This window comes from Trichomycterus rosablanca, chromosome 8, assembly GCF_030014385.1.
Source record: "Trichomycterus rosablanca isolate fTriRos1 chromosome 8, fTriRos1.hap1, whole genome shotgun sequence".
NCBI lineage: Eukaryota > Metazoa > Chordata > Actinopteri > Siluriformes > Trichomycteridae > Trichomycterus > Trichomycterus rosablanca.
This window is the reverse complement of record NC_085995.1, coordinates 802,972-819,226: the sequence shown is the minus strand read 5'-3', so window position 1 is coordinate 819,226 and position 16,255 is coordinate 802,972. Positions and strand designations below refer to the sequence as shown.

Here is a 16,255-nt window from a genome sequence, read left to right as displayed (position 1 = left end):
TTAGTAGTAGTAGTAGTAATTATTTTATATTTATATTTATTATTATTATTATTATTATTATTATTATTAATATTATGGCATTAGTAGCCTAGTGTTTAAGTAATCGAAAGGTCGCTGTTTCAAGCCCCACCACTGCCAGGTTGCCACTGTGTTGCTTAGACTGTATAATGTAAGTTGCTTTGGACAAAAGAGTCTGCTAAATGACGAAAATGTTGTTATTATTATTATCATCATCATCATCATCATCATCATCATCATCATCATCATCATCATCATTATTATTATTATAAATATTTGCCCTCAAATGGATCCCAAATTCTGTCTGGATTGTGTTTATCCAGAACATTTGTCTTCTATTCGGATTTCTAGGCATCTAAATGGCTTGTTTATTGTTCCTCTAATTGTCTCCATCCTTCTTGTTGGTGGCCGTCCTCTTCCTCTTTTACCTTCAGCTCTTCCAATCATAATAATAGTCTTTTCCAATGAACTGTTTTTCTTATAATGTGTCAAAAATAGAGCATCAGTTTGGATACAGGGTGGCACGGTGGCTCGGTGGGTAGCACTGTCGCCTCACAGCAAGAAGGTTCTGGGTTCGATCCCCAGGCGGGGCGGTCCGGGTCCTTTCTGTGTGGAGTCTGCATGTTCTCCCCGTGTCTGTGTGGGTTTCCTCCGGGAGCTCCGGTTTCCTCCCACAGTCCAAAAACATGCAGTCAGGATAATTGGAGACACTAAATTGCCCTGTGTGTGTGTGTGTGTGTGTGTGTGTGTGTGTGTGTGTGTGTGTGTGTGTGTGTGTGCGCGTGTGCGCGTGTGCGTGCCCTGCGATGGACTGGTGCTCCGTCCATTGTGTTACTGTGTGCCTTGCGCCCATTGAAAAGCTGGGATAGGATCCAGCACCCCCTCCCCGCGACCCTGATTGGATAAGCGTTTAAGAAAGTGAGTGAGTGAGTTTGGATACCCGGACTTCAGGATAATAAAACTGATTGATTGAGTTATATGGTGACTTTTATTTTGAATTTTATAATATTTAACCGAAAGCTTTCGGTCGTGGCATGTTTGCTAACGGTTAGCTTAGCATAGTTGAGTTACAGTTATTGCTAAAGCTAATGCTAAAGCTAACAGCGCTCAGTCAGTAGAGATGGTAACAGCAGCGGGGAGGAAACGCAGCTCAGCACGTTTAATTAAAAGTCCAGAGAAATAAAATAATAAAAAACATCAGGTCTGAAATTTAATAAGAATTCGTCTGTAATTAAGTGTAGCCGCTTTGGTTAGCATTAGCATTAGCAGTGTAATAGAGTGTTCAGATACAGTTAATTTACATGAACCTACAGAGACACACAGGCGGCTCATTTAGGTAAGAAACTCCTTTATTTACTTTATTTTTATTAGTTTATTCGCTTCACATGTACAATTCAAATGCATTTTACATTTATTAATGTAATAATTAGTGTTTTGTGGTTGTTTAGACCAATACCAGCTGGTTTAAAGGAATTTAATCAGGGGTGTTTAAACTTTTTACACCTAAAAACCTAATGTGTTCATTTTATAAATACATTTATTTCACTGGTACCAGCTTTTCTTTAAAGAACACGAATGGTTTTCATTATCTACATAGTTTTTAATCCAAAGAACATCATGGATCTGACTTGTAACTCACAAGTTAGTATTAGAAACTCTGCACTCATTCCTTTATAACCATTTACAAACCAAGTAGAACTGTTTTTATTAATAAAACTGACAACACATCACATCAGGTAGGTTCCAGGTTTGAATCCCAGGGTCCGGGGCCCCTGGGGGTCCATGATCGGGTGTTAGGGTGGTATTTTCTCTTAATGCTGGAGTGGGAATCATCTGTCCTCTCAACCTGCAGGTAATAACACTCACTCATTCACTAATTCACTTTAGTGAATTAGGACTGTGGGAGGAGACCGGAGCTCCCGGAGGAAAACCCACGCAGACACGGGGAGAACATGCAAACTCCACACAAAATACCAGGACCGCCCCGTCTGGGGATCAAACCCAGGACCTTCTTGTTGTGAGGCGACAGTGCTACCCACCGAGCCACCGTGAAACATTTCAGATTCATCCACTCCCGGACAGGCTCATTTTCTTTATTTATAAAGGCGAACTGTCAAAGCCTATTGGTTAAGGTACTGGACTAGTAACAGAACGTCGCTGGTTTAAACCCCACCGCTGGGCCCTTAACCCTCAATTGTATAGACTGTATACCATTACAGTACTGTAAGTCACTTTGGATAAAAGTGTATGTCGGTGTATGGGAATTTGTGCCCATTCAGACAAAACAGTGACAGCATGGTAGAGCAGTTGGTGTTCCCAGGGCTCTGTGCAGGTCACTGGAGTTCCATAGTTTTTGAACTGATGTCTTTATAGAGCTCACTCATACTGGAACAGGAAAGGGCCTTCCCTAAACTGCTGCTGCAAAGTCAGATGCATATATTATATTTATATATTCAGCATTTAGCAGACGCCTTTTATTCAAAGTCACTTACATTACAGTTACAATCTGAGCAATTGAGGGTCAAGGGCAGCAACCTGGCAGTGGTGGGACTTGAACTGGCAACATTCTGATTATTGGTCCAATACCACTAGGCTACGGCTTGCCAATTATGTAACCGATTTATTACAGCTGTTAGTAACTGTTCTGGCTGAAACACATGAATTCAGTCATTAGAATGAATGGGCGTCCCAATACTTTTGGCCTCAGTGCTGCTGCTGAAGCTTTATTTATCCAGTTTTTTCCAGATTAGAGAATCTGAGTGTTGAACTGGTTTGACTGGTTTCAGTAAGGTAAGTTTGTACTTTGTACCTCCTGCACTGGCAGATTAAATATAAAGTTTCGTTTTGTTTGCTCTGTGTTTTGATTCTACACAGAGCTGCCAGTTCTGTACCTGACCTGACGGCCAAAAGTAAGTGGACGCCCTTCTTAAATATTGAGGTAATGCGTTTAACCCCACCCATCCCTAACAGGTGTATAGAATCGAGTGAGTTTCATGGGGGGTCCACGGGGAGACTCTTTATTGCAGGACTTTGGCCATCCAGTCTTTTTTTTTTGCATTTTCTCCCAACCACTACGGCACTCCTGACCTCGGACGAGCCGATCGTCGTCTGTATCAGGCGTGTCATGAGCTCGAGAGGTCAGCTCTGGTGTGCTAACTGTGCTTCAAACTATGGGCAGTTGTAGCCTAGTGGTTAAGGTACTGGACTAGTAATCAAAAGGTCGCTGGTTCCAGCCCTACCACTGCCAGGTTGCCACTGTTTAACCCTCAATTGCTTGGACCGTATACTGTCAGTACTGTAAGTCGCTTGTAAGTTACCTGTGGAGTCCCTTAAGGTTCAATCCTGGGACCTTTGCAGTTTAAACTGTACATGCTACCAGTTCCTGCTGTAATTAATTAACCGTAACGTTTATCACCGCCAGTACAGAGACGATACGCGGCTTTATATCTCACTGGCACCAAACGCTGGCAGGACCGTCAGCTCTCGGTTCGATTGTATAAGTGACACTAAAACGTGGATGTTTTACGATTTCTGCAGTAAGCAGAGAGAAGACGGGAAGGTTCTCGGTGTTAGAAGTGAGTCACAAGCGAAGGACGTTCAGGCTTATCACGGTTTTATGAATTTGGAGGCCAAACGATGTAAACAATCTTGGAGTCGTTTTAGTGAAAGGTTCGGGATGTTCTAACCCCAGCTGGATCATCACATGATCACAACACGGCGTGTGCAGAACACCACGGGGTGTGAATACTTTCTGAGTCCAGAGTGTGTGTGTGTGTGCGTGCGCAGATCCTGGAACCTGTGTGTGTGTGTGTGTGTGTGCGCGTGTTCCAGAAGGATTTTGGGAGTGGCGGCTCTGTGTTTACTTTCTGGCGTGTTAACTTCCTCGTCCTCCTCAGAACTGAAATGATCGAGTGTGTGAGGAGGAAAACGTTCTGGCTGGATGAACTTCAGTGAACTTTTCTGGATGAACTTTGCTTTCTGAGGCAGGTAGGAACCCAGTCCCTGGTCCTGGTGGAAGAGTTGTGCCCTGAAGTCAAGGGTTATGGAGATATTTCTTTAACCAGACCATCAGACGTCCTGGATCTCTGTCAGCTCTTGATCGTTCTTTTGGTGTAGAGCCTCGTTAGAGGAAATCGTTAAAGCATCTTACTCCACCTGCTGTGAAACATGGTGGTGGCAGCATCATGGGGGTTCCTCCAGGTCCGCAGAGCTTGTGAACTCTTCGTTGGCAGCAAAGTCTTGAAATAGCTCAGCACCGCTTCTGTTTGTATTGTATTTATTCATGTATTTATTTTAAAGCTAATATATTCTGTTATCTGTATCGGCTAGCCTGGTTCATCGATACCGTGTCCCTCGTCAGTTTTAGACAGGCGTGTCCGAGATTCGGCCGTGTTTGAGGGAGGGAAGGTCGCACGGCGTCTGTATGACTGCTGGGCTCACATGCAGCTTATCGTGGCTCTGTACGCAAACCCAACACTGGCAGGTGATGAGAAGTCATGGCGTGTTGGACATGTCAGGGTGTGTGGTGCTCCGACTAGCCTTGATCAGACCAGGGGTCATGAAAGCAGCAGCGCATTCACAATTAGGAATTGGATATGACTAAGCTGGGAGATAAAGGGGGTCCAGAAAGAGTCGTGTCACATAATAATCAGACATGAGTTTATTTTGTTGGTTTTTGATTTATGGACAGTGTTGGTGCAGCACAGCCGGTAAAGTACAAGGGTTGGCACCACTGTTGGGCCCCTGAGAGAGGCCCTTACTTCAGTTGCTTGGACTGTATGAATGATTCTGTAACAGGACTTATAGGTTTTTGGCCCAGTGATTGACCAATAATTTATTTCTAATTAATTCTAATCTTTTGCCCCTCTGTAGAACTAAAACGACTCAAACTAACACGTGTTTGGGGTGAAAATTAATAATTAATTAAATTTAATACAATTAATATAATATAATAAAAGTAATTAATTGACATTATTAACAGTAATATATTTAATTAAAATTAATTACCTAAAATTAATTAAACGCCTGTTTTTAATAGTGTATTTTTATTATTTATTTCTAATTAATTATAATCTTTCGCTCCTCTGTAGAAACTCGAACCAGCGCGTTTGAGGTAAAAATTAATTAATTAAATATAATTAATGTAATATAATATAACTAATTATTATTAACATAATTAACAGTAATAAAATACTTAAAATGAATCAATCAAAATAATTCAAATGAATTAATTAAAATAATAAAATGAAATTAATTAAAATTTTAATGTTCCCGGTGCAGGAACCCACAGCACCGCTATTGTGGGCTGTTCTTGTAATTTCAACACTGGCCACAAGGTGGCAGCATAACACGGTAAATTTACTACATTCACTTCACCACCATCGAACTATTTATTTATTTTTAAAGCTCACATATCATGGTCAGGGTCGCTGTGGGTCTGGTTTCATGCACTAACGCACCCTGGACTGGACACCAATCCATCAGGGTGCCTCAGACAAAGCCGATCGTGTCTGTATGTGGACGCCCGAGCGGCCGACAGCACCGCTTCTGTTTTCTGTTCTTGTCATTTTTAATATTGGCCACAAGGTGGCAGCATCACTCGCTAAATATACTTTATTTTACTACCATCAAACCATTTGTTTTTGTATATTTTAATTTTTAAAGCTCACGTATCATGCTCAGGGTCGCTGTGGGTCCGGTTTCATGGACTAACACACCCCGGGAATTACACCAATCCATCACGTTGCCTCAGACACACCGCTTCTTTTTGCTGTTCTTGTAATTTCAACGCTGACCACAAGGTGGCAGAATTACTCGCTATATTTTCCTCATTCAATTCACTACCATCAGATTATTTATTTACTTATTTATGTATTTATTTATTTTTAAAGTTTATATGTCATGGACAGGGTCGCTGTGGGTCCGGTTTCATGCACTAACGCACCCCGGACGGGACGCCAATCCATCACAGTGCCTCAGACACATATCATGGTCGATCGTGTCTGTATGTGGACGCCCAGCACAGCTGATGATTCTGAACCCTGCTGAGGTGAGCAGAGGGCAGTTGCTGTTCCAGTTCATCCCAAAAGTCTTCACTGAGGTTGAGGTCGGAGCAGTGTGCAGACCGCACCAAACTCCTCGAACCAAACCACGTTTTTAATGGAGCTTGTTTAGTACCCAGGTTAGCAGTCATGCTGGAACTGGGACAGGACCTTAGATGTGGGTGTGCACACTTGATGACCAAAAGTATGTGGACACCCGGCTTCTACTTCGTGGCAACAGTTTGAGGAAGGATTTTCCTCTTTTAGTATTTAGAATTCTGTCAGATATGACCGTAAGTATGTGGACAGTGCTGCTCATCATGAGTTCAGGTGGTTTCCGAACCCTTATTCCCCAGCATGTGCACGAACGTTTCTGAAGAACGATGTGATGAAAATGAACAACGTGAGAAAGAACGTGAGTGTTTGATGTCTTAATTCTGACCGTGTGTGTGTGTGTGTGTGCAGGTCTCAGGGAGTGTGATGGTGGAATCTTCTGACTGACCCTCTCATCATCATCATGATGAGCGTCCAGCACGTCGTCCTGCTGCTGCTGCTGTCGTGTGCACACGTCCGCGTTCACGGCGTTAGCGGCGGCGGCGGCGCGGCGTCCATCGTGGCCAACGTGACCAACGTCACTAATCCGGAGGACTGCGACGTTTCTAAGTGTGAGTTCATCTCTGCACTCGGCACAGTAATTCTACAATCACAGGGCCAAAAGTATGTGGACACCTGAGTGAGGGCTCCTCTTATCTGCTGAGTCGTTACGGCGCTCGCGTGTTTATTTTATACGTTCGTTAGAGACGAGTGCGGCGGATAAACACGCTAGCGCGCCAGACAGACAGTGATTGGCTCGTCCGAGGGTGGGAATGCCACAGTGATTCCTCTGCTGGCGGATCGGTGGCGCTGCACAAAGGTGGGAGATAGTGGGAATTGTGTGACTCTACATGCGCTATACGGCTCTCTGTATGAACCTGAAAAGAAGCGGTCGGTCCTGCATACCTAGCAGTAGAGGTGGAATATGACTAGGGACTTGGATATGACTAAATTGGGAAAACAAGTGGAAGGAATGAATAAAAAAAGTGGTGAATCAGCGGCTACACTTGGTACTTGGATCGTGTCCGTATGTGGACGCCCGAGCGGCCGACAGCACCGCCGATGACGCTCAACCCCGCGGAGGTGAGCAGAGAGCTGTTGCTGTTCCGATTCATCCCAAAAGTGTGCAGATCGCTGGAGTTCCTCCACTCCTTCAGTAACGCCCTCTGCTGGCTGATCGATGGCACTGCACAGAGACGGCGGATAATGGTGCTTATGTGACTCTCCGTACACGATACGGATCTCCATATGAACCCGAAAAGAAGTGGTCAGTACTGCACACATAGCGGTAGAGGTGAAATACGACTGGGGGAATTGGATATGATGTGAATAAGGCGTGAATAAGGCGTGAATAAGAAGAAGTGGTACTTCGATTGTGTCTGTATGTGGACGCCCGAGCGGCCGACAGCACCGCCGATGATGCTGATGATGCTCAACCCTCCTGAGGTGAGCAGACAGCTGTTGCTGTTCCAATTCATCCCAAAAGTCTTCGCTGAGGTTGAGGTCAGAGTAGTGTCTAAATTGCTGGAGTTCCTCTACGCCCTCTGCTGGCTGATCAATGGTGCTGCAAAGGTGGGAGATGATGGGAATCGTTGTGCGACTCTACATGCGCTGTACGGCTCTTCGTATGAACCCGAAAACCAGAGGTCAGTACTGCACACCTAGCAGTAGAGGTGAAATACGACTGGGGGAATTGGATATGACTAAATTGGGAGGAAAATTGTGTGTGTTTGGGGGATTCGGGGGATCCACGGCGCCGGGTTCGATCGTTGCCGTAGCGCGCTGGACTTCGTCTGGAGTTGTGCGTGTCAGGATCAGGAGGGTGTGTGTTTTATTTATTACGGAGGATGAATCGGGACTGAAGCGGAGGGGGGGGGGGGGGGGCGTCTGTGCAGGATCACTGAAGCCATATGCCTGCCAGAGCGCCCATGTGCTTCCCATTTAACATGAAAGGGCCGTGTCTGTGTGTGTGTGTGTGTGTGTGTGTGTGTGTGTGTGTGTGTGTGTGTGTGTGAGTGTGTGTGTGTGACGAGCTCTTATTCTAATTAAGATCAGCAGCGGTGTGTGTTTGTTTATTTTATATCGTCCAGACCGCACACGTCGTCCTGGTTCTGTGTGTGTGTGTGTGACCTTTGGTAACCCTCTGGGATTCAGTGGGATCTGGAGAAAGTGTTCTCACACACACACACACACGTTCATCTGGATGTCAGAAATGTTTGGAATCTGCGCTATAAATAAACACATCACACCACATTACACACACTCACACACACACACACACACACACACACACACACTATGTTGGACGTGCACAACGTGACGTTTTTGAGGGGAAAATGTCGTTTACAGTCACGCAATGCACAATCACACAGCGCCCTCCTGTGGTCAGAATTACACACCAGTGAACTTCCCTCCACGGTCACCTGACCTAAACCCCATCCCGAATTTATTCCATCAGTAGTGCAGGGGCATGGAGCAGCCAGCAGAGGTCACTGTTGTACAGCAGCAGTAGATTTTCGACCCTCCCTCCCGCACAGGCACAGCCAGTCCTGCCTGACCAGCACCGTGTACAGAGAGCTGCGCTGTTCTGGAGCCCCACAGTTACTGGAGTGATTCCTGTGTTTATAGATTATTTAAAAAAAGGCTTTTTTTTCTAGATTTTGGAAGGTGCCTGTAAGAATTTGTGCCTACTGATGTAGGATGAGAAGGCCTGGCTTACAGTCAACAATCCCAGCACAGATCCCAGTAGACGGCTGCGCTGTTCCGGCTCCCCACAGTTACTGTAGTGATTCCTTTCTTTCAGACACACGCGAGCGTTCAGCTGGTGTCGATGATGTTGAGGGTTTGCAGTGTGTTGGGGTCGAGACGCGAGCGTGATCAGGGCCGAGTGTGTCGGAGCCCCGAGGTGTGGCGTGTCTCGTACACACGCGGTCGCCGGGAGACCATCAAAGGCGGCGTCTGTTTTTCTTCCTCGTCGCGCTTCACTTGTCGCCCGCGCTCAGGGAGAAACGGCGCAGGAAACAGGAAACGAGACGCCGCGTCTAAGGGTGGGGGGGGGGTTCAGCTTCACCGACATCAGACCGAGATGTGAGATCTGGATCTGTCAACCTGGAGCAAGAACATGTGTACATGTCACGAGAACACTAGAGAACAGACAAGAACACATGAGAAAGCACACAAGAACACATGACAGAATATATGAGAAGACAGGAGAACACGCAAGAGAACAGACAAGAACACGTGAAAGAACAGATGGGAGAACACAAGAAAGAACTGATGAGAACACGTGAGGGAACACTTGAGGCAATACATGAGAACATATGAGAACACACAAAAGAACAGACAAGAACACACGAGAACACATGAGAAAGCACACAAGAACACGAGAGAACAGACAAGAACACATGAGAGAACAGACAAGAAATCATGAGAACACACTAAAACGCAAGAGAACAGACATGAACACATGAGAGAACAGACAAGAAATCATGAGAACACACTAAAACCCAAGAGAACAGACATGAACACATGAGAACACATAAGAGAACAGACATGAACACATGAGAACACATAAGAGAACAGACAAGAACACATGAGAACAGACAAGAACAGACTAAAACCCAAGAGAACAGACAAGAACAGACTAAAACCCAAGAGAACAGATAAGAACACATGAGAACAGACAAGAACAGACTAAAACCCAAGAGAACAGATAAGAACACATGAGAACAGACAAGAACAGACTAAAACCCAAGAGAACAGACATGAACACATGAGAACACATAAGAGAACAGACAAGAACACATGAGAACACATAAGAGAACAGACAAGAACACATGAGAGAACAGACAAGAACACATGAGAACAGACAAGAACAGACTAAAACCCAAGAGAACAGACATGAACACATGAGAACACATAAGAGAACAGACAAGAACACATGAGAACAGACAAGAACAGACTAAAACCCAAGAGAACAGACATGAACACATGAGAACACATAAGAGAACAGACAAGAACACATGAGAACACATAAGAGAACAGACAAGAACACATGAGAGAACAGACAAGAACACATGAGAACAGACTAAAACCCAAGAGAACAGACATGAACACATGAGAACACATAAGAGAACAGACAAGAACACATGAGAACAGACAAGTACAGATGAGAACACACATGAGAACACATGAGAGAACAGACAAGAACAGACTAAAACCCAAGAGAACAGACAAGAACAGACTAAAACCCAAGAGAACAGATAAGAACACATGAGAACAGACAAGAACAGACTAAAACCCAAGAGAACAGACATGAACACATGAGAACACAAGAGAACAGACAAGAACACATGAGAGAACAGACAAGAACACATGAGAACAGACTAAAACCCAAGAGAACAGACATGAACACATGAGAACACATAAGAGAACAGACAAGAACACATGAGAACAGACAAGAACAGACTAAAACCCAAGAGAACAGACATGAACACATGAGAACACATAAGAGAACAGACAAGAACACATGAGAACACATAAGAGAACAGACAAGAACACATGAGAGAACAGACAAGAACACATGAGAACAGACTAAAACCCATGAGAACAGACTAAAACCCAAGAGAACAGACATGAACACATGAGAACACATAAGAGAACAGACAAGAACACATGAGAACAGACAAGTACAGATGAGAACACACATGAGAACACATGAGAGAACAGACAAGAACAGACTAAAACCCAAGAGAACAGACAAGAACAGACTAAAACCCAAGAGAACAGATAAGAACACATGAAAACAGACAAGAACAGACTAAAACCCAAGAGAACAGACATTAACACATGAGAACACAAGAGAACAGACAAGAACACATGAGAGAACAGACAAGAACACATGAGAACAGACTAAAACCCAAGAGAACAGACATGAACACATGAGAACACATAAGAGAACAGACAAGAACACATGAGAACAGACAAGAACAGACTAAAACCCAAGAGAACAGATAAGAACACAAAAATGAGTGCAGTACCCATTTGCATTTTTTCACCTGCATTAGGCGAGTTCATATGCAGATCAGCTTTGTGTACAGAGAGCCGCACCCTGATCCTAACTATCCCCCGTCTCTGTGCAGACGCCAGCAGAGGGCGTAATTACATCGGTTACGAGCTTCCTATCACGCTCCCTCCCTGTAAGAACAACAGCCAATCATTGCTCGTCTAGCCGCCCGGCCGGATGGTAGAGCCGAGATTCGAACCGATGAGCGTGTGATGTTAGTTCTGTGTTTAGCTGAACTGTTTTGTTGATGTGATTGATGTATGGCGCCCCCTGCAGGTCCCTCTGCACCCTGCACTCGAGGTTTCTTCTGGGATCAGAGGTCCACGTGTGTGTTCCTAAACTGCGCTGACGACGCGTCGTGTGATCGGCTCATAGCAGAACTGGGTACGTAACACCAGTCAGAAATACCAGCATACAGTCACCAAAAGTATGTGGACACCTGATCAATCATCTTCTAGAAAGAAGCGGGTCGCTGGAGTTCTTCATGCACAGTGGGTGTGGCTGATTGGAAGCGGTGTCCACATACTTTTGGCCATTAGGAATCATAAGTGAAATAACGATCGATTGTTCCTTTCAGGACGGAGCGCTCAGGATGGTGAGCCGAGTCCCTCAGCTCCGCCTAAAAGCTTCTCATCAGCTACTGCTCATGTTCCTCATCCTGCTCCTGAATCAAACATCAGCAGTAACACCAGCAGCTCCTCCAAAATTCTCCAACCAGAGCAGAGCTCCTCATCAAGCCCTGGTTCCTCACCTGAGGAACATTCAACTGGGTCCTCACAGGGGACACGCCTGACCCAGTCCACGGAAAACGGGCATCAGACGATCCCACCTCAGATATCTAACAGTTCCTCACCAGACGTACAACCAGGTGGTTCTTCACAAGACGGTCAACCAGGTGGTTCTTCACAAGACAGTAAACCAGGTGGTTCCTCAAAAGATGGTCAACCAGGTGGTTCCTCAAAAGATGGTCAACCAGGTGGTTCCTCAAAAGATGGTCAACCAGGTGGTTCCTCAAAAGATGGTCAACCAGGTGATTCTACACCAGATGGTCCTTCACAGGTTGGACAACCAGGTGGTTTTTCACCAAATGGACATCAAAATAGTTCTTCACCAGATGAACAACCAGGTGGTTCCTCACAAGACGGTAAACCAGGTGATTCTACACCAGATGGTCCTTCACAGGTTGGCCAACCAGGTGGTTTTTCACCAAATGGACATCAAAATAGTTCTTCACCAGATGAACAAACAGGTGGTTCCTCACCAAAAGGACGACCAGGTGGAGAAGCAGGTGGTTCTTCACCACATGTGCAGCCAACTGGTTCCTCAAGTGGGAACCAGAATACTCCTTCACAAGAGGGTCAGCAGATGTCTTCATCAGTAGAAAATGACCATCAGGGACAGAATAGCTCCACCACCGTGATCACTCCAACCACTTCCACCACAACCACCACCACTATCGTCACGGCGACAACCACCATAGCATCAACAACCAGCACTACAGTTAAAGCTACCTCAGCTTCCACCAGCACCACGGCTCCACCGGCGACCACACCGAAGCCCACCACTCCCAAAGCGGGACCTTCCACCCCCCGTACCACCTTCATCCCGGTGCTCCTGTCCTCCACCTCATCGCCGACGGTCCCGCGCGTGGTACAGGTGACGTTCGGGAGGGACGAGGGCGTGGTGGAGGCGGCGGGCGGGTCGTTGACGAGCCACGTGGTGAACACCAGCTCGCTCCTGGCGGCGCTGATCTTCGGCGTGCTGTTCTTCACCGTGACGGTGGCGCTGTTCCTCAGGCACGCCTACGAGAGCTACAAGAGGAGGGACTACACGCAGGTGGACTACCTGATCAACGGCATGTACAACGATTCGGGGCTCTGACCGCTAACGAAACGGGGTACAGGGACGCCCTCCGATCTGGCGCTAACATCAGATCTGCGCGAAAATTGCCGTTTCCCAGTCTTGCTCTCATGTGTTGTTTCTTGTGTGAGCAGCAGGTGGCGCCAGAACGTCCATCCCAAAAAAATTCTACACACACGGGACTTATCCAAAAGTATTCGAAGTACGTCTGTGGGAATTTGTGCCCATACATTCGAAGCTCCCGATGAGGAGCAGGAACGTTTTTTTCTATGCAGACGAGGACTTTCAGCCACTAATCGCCCCCCGTTGATTGTCGTTCTGTGCGGCCGACGGCGCGAACATTCGTCTATTATTATTAGTAGTATTAATTTAATCACGTCTTCCGTGTGTTCAGGTTCAGGTCGCGCCACCAGGTGCCTTTTCTGATTGATTTAACCCTGATTCGTTTCATCATTTTGTATATTTGTTTGTTTGTTCGTTTGTTTGTATCCCTGGGGGGGTGTGAGGGGGGTGGAGAACGGATGCCAAATCAGCGACCGGAGCACACGGATAAAAAAAAGCCAAGGAACTGTAAAGCCATTACGGAGGTGTGCTGAGGCGTGTCTGATTTTTCTACGTCGGCTCGTTTGTGCCAATCGAATAAAAAAAAAAAGTTACTAATGCACTTTGAGAAATGAAGAATGTTTACTCATAAAATAAACAAACAAGAAAATAAATAAACATAAACAAAGAAGCTGTTTTGTGTTCGTTATTATGTAGGACTGGCATCATCACGCACACACACACACACACACACACACACACACACACTCTGCTTACAGCTTTAAGAACTTGGGAACTTTCTGGGTGCTGTCTGTTTTGATGGAGGGAAGGTCGGGCGGCGTCCTCCCCCACCGCCGCTGTGATGTTTGAGGGGGGGAGGGGGGGGGGGGTCACATGGAGCTCTCTGTACGCTATACGGCTCTCTGGGTTAAGCTATGTAGCCTAGTGGTTAAGCTACTGGACTATTAATCAAAAGGTTGCTGGTTCAAGCCCCACCACTGCCAGGTTGACACTGTCGGGCCCTTGAGCAAGGCCCTTAACCCTCAATTGCTCAGTGTCTGATAAATGTGTCTGATAAAAGTGTCTGATAAATGTCTGAAGAAGCGGCGGCAGGTTGGACGCGTGTGATGATCCGGCCTCCTTGATTTCTCCAGACCGTGTGTTGTGCAGTGGGGAATTGGATATGACCAGATTGAGAGATATAAAGCTTATATAAGGGACAATAAGGGATCTCCTCACTGCTGTTTGGTCGAGGAGCACATGGAGCATATCGTGTCATTCCTGCTCTGTAAGGATCCGCCAGCGACTTCACACTTTCAAGCAATCCAGTGTTAAGGGGTCTTTATCAAGGGCCCAACAGTGGTACCCTTACACAGGTAGGGTCGTGTCTGTGTGGAGTTTGCATGTTCTCCCCGTGTCTGTGTGGGTTTCCACCCACAGTACAAAGACGTGCAAGTGAGGTGAACTGGAGATACAAAATTGGCAACCTGGCAGTGGTGGGACTTGACCCATCAACCTTCTGATTACCAGCCCAGTACCTTAACCACTAGGCTACGGCTTGCCCATATACAGGTAGGACATGAACCAGTAACCTTCTGATGACTAGTCCACAGGTGCTAGTCTGCGTCTCTCTTCAGCCAGATGATGGTGGAACACTTGGACAGGCAGGAGGCGCCAGAGAGACTAAAACGTGTCCTGTAGTGCCACTCGAGCTTTTAGTGAAAGCTGGTTAGCGTGCCACGAACACCGTGTGTGTGTGTGTGTGCGTGTGCGTGTGCGTGTGTGTGTGTGTGTGTGTGTGTGTGTGTGTGTGTGTGTGTGTGTGTGTGTTTTATTAGAGGAGTGTGTGGCGTAAACAAGCCGCTCCACACGAAGCTAGCAGCACATGTTTGGAAGCGGCTCAGCGCGCTCAGGATCTATAAAGCGTCTGAGCTTTAATTAGGAAGATGAAAGTAACGGAGAGGAACCGCCGGACACCTTTTATAGGAGCGCACTCATCAGGGAGGGGGACAAACCCAAACCCCACCCCCCCACCCCCCACCCCAAAAAGCTTTGGGTTTTATTAAAACGGCAAACTGTCGTGTGATTTAGCGGCCCTCGACGCGGGGTCCGAGATGGGTGCGTGACTCTCCGTGCGCAATACGGGTCTCCGCATGAACCAGCCTGGTGCAGGTGAAAAGAAGCAGGGCAGTTGTAGCCTAGTGGTTAAGGTACTGGTCCAGTAATCAGAAGGTTGCCGGTTCAAGCCCCACCACTGCCAGCTTGTCACTGTTGGGCCCTTGAGCAAGGCCCTCAATTGCTTAGACTGTATACTGTCACAACTGTAAGTCGCTTTGGATAAAAGAAGCGGTCGGTGCTGCACACGTGTCGGAGAGGGCGTGTTAGTCACGACGCTTCTCGGTCAGGAGTGGAGAGAGGTGAAATACGATCGGGGAATTGGATACGACAAAGAAGGTAAGTGTATTTAAAGGGCGAAAAAATGGCCGTACAGGTCCGAGGTGGGTGCGTGACTCTCCATGCGCAATACGGATCTCCGTATGAACTCGTGTGGTGCAGGGGAAGAGAAGCGGTCGGTGCTGCACACGTGTCAGAGGGGTCAGGAGTGGAGAGAGGTGAAATACGATCGGGAATTGGATACGACATGGAAGTTTTGTGGTTTTAAAGGGCGAAGAACACTCACTCATAGTTAGGAGTGATTTAGAGAAGTAAATATACCTTCTGCATGAGACAGATGTAAAGAGAACATGCAAAACTCCTGACAGACTCCTACCAGAAATGAGGATCAGATTTAGACCTGTGTGGTACCCCTGCCCATCCCTGCTGGGGTACGAGGAACACCCGTAACGTTTCTCCTCCGGACTTTTTGGATTTATGAGGTTAGGTCGGGAAAGCCGAACCAGTGGCATCCAATGTGGCCAAAAGTATGTGGACACCCCTCGTGGTCGTCGAGTTGTTGCAATAGCGTGACCTTTCCTGACCTTACAAACTCTCTTCGGGCTGTAAGTTCCCACAGACGCGCTCCAACCTCGTGAAAAGCACGCAAACACGCGTCCACATACTTGTGAACGCTACGAAGGGACGGATTGGAAAAATTAGGAGAAATGAAATGGTGAGAATTCGTTTTTACGAGTTCAGC

At 46.5% G+C, this 16,255-nt stretch overlaps 1 protein-coding gene across 1 annotated transcript; it reads left to right on the top strand.

The window, feature by feature from the left end:
* The first annotated feature begins 1,273 nt into the window (after positions 1-1,273).
* On the top strand, positions 1,274-13,810 carry wu:fa25f02 (uncharacterized protein DDB_G0271670). The gene is made up of 4 exons (XM_063000277.1): positions 1,274-1,354; positions 6,525-6,724; positions 11,494-11,601; positions 11,795-13,810. Exons 2-4 carry the CDS (start codon positions 6,577-6,579, stop codon positions 13,096-13,098), a joined length of 1,560 nt encoding a protein of 519 aa, XP_062856347.1. The 5' UTR covers positions 1,274-1,354; positions 6,525-6,576; the 3' UTR covers positions 13,099-13,810.
* Positions 13,811-16,255: the final 2,445 nt, after the last annotated feature.

Coding starts and splice junctions, on each gene's coding strand:
- wu:fa25f02 (XM_063000277.1), top strand. CDS start 6,577: ATGATGAGCGTCCAGCACGTCGTCCTGCTGCTGCTGCTGTCGTGTGCA. Junction 6,725..11,493: donor GGACTGCGACGTTTCTAAGT/GTGAGTTCATCT, acceptor CGCCCCCTGCAG/GTCCCTCTGCACCCTGCACT. Junction 11,602..11,794: donor TCGGCTCATAGCAGAACTGG/GTACGTAACACC, acceptor TGTTCCTTTCAG/GACGGAGCGCTCAGGATGGT.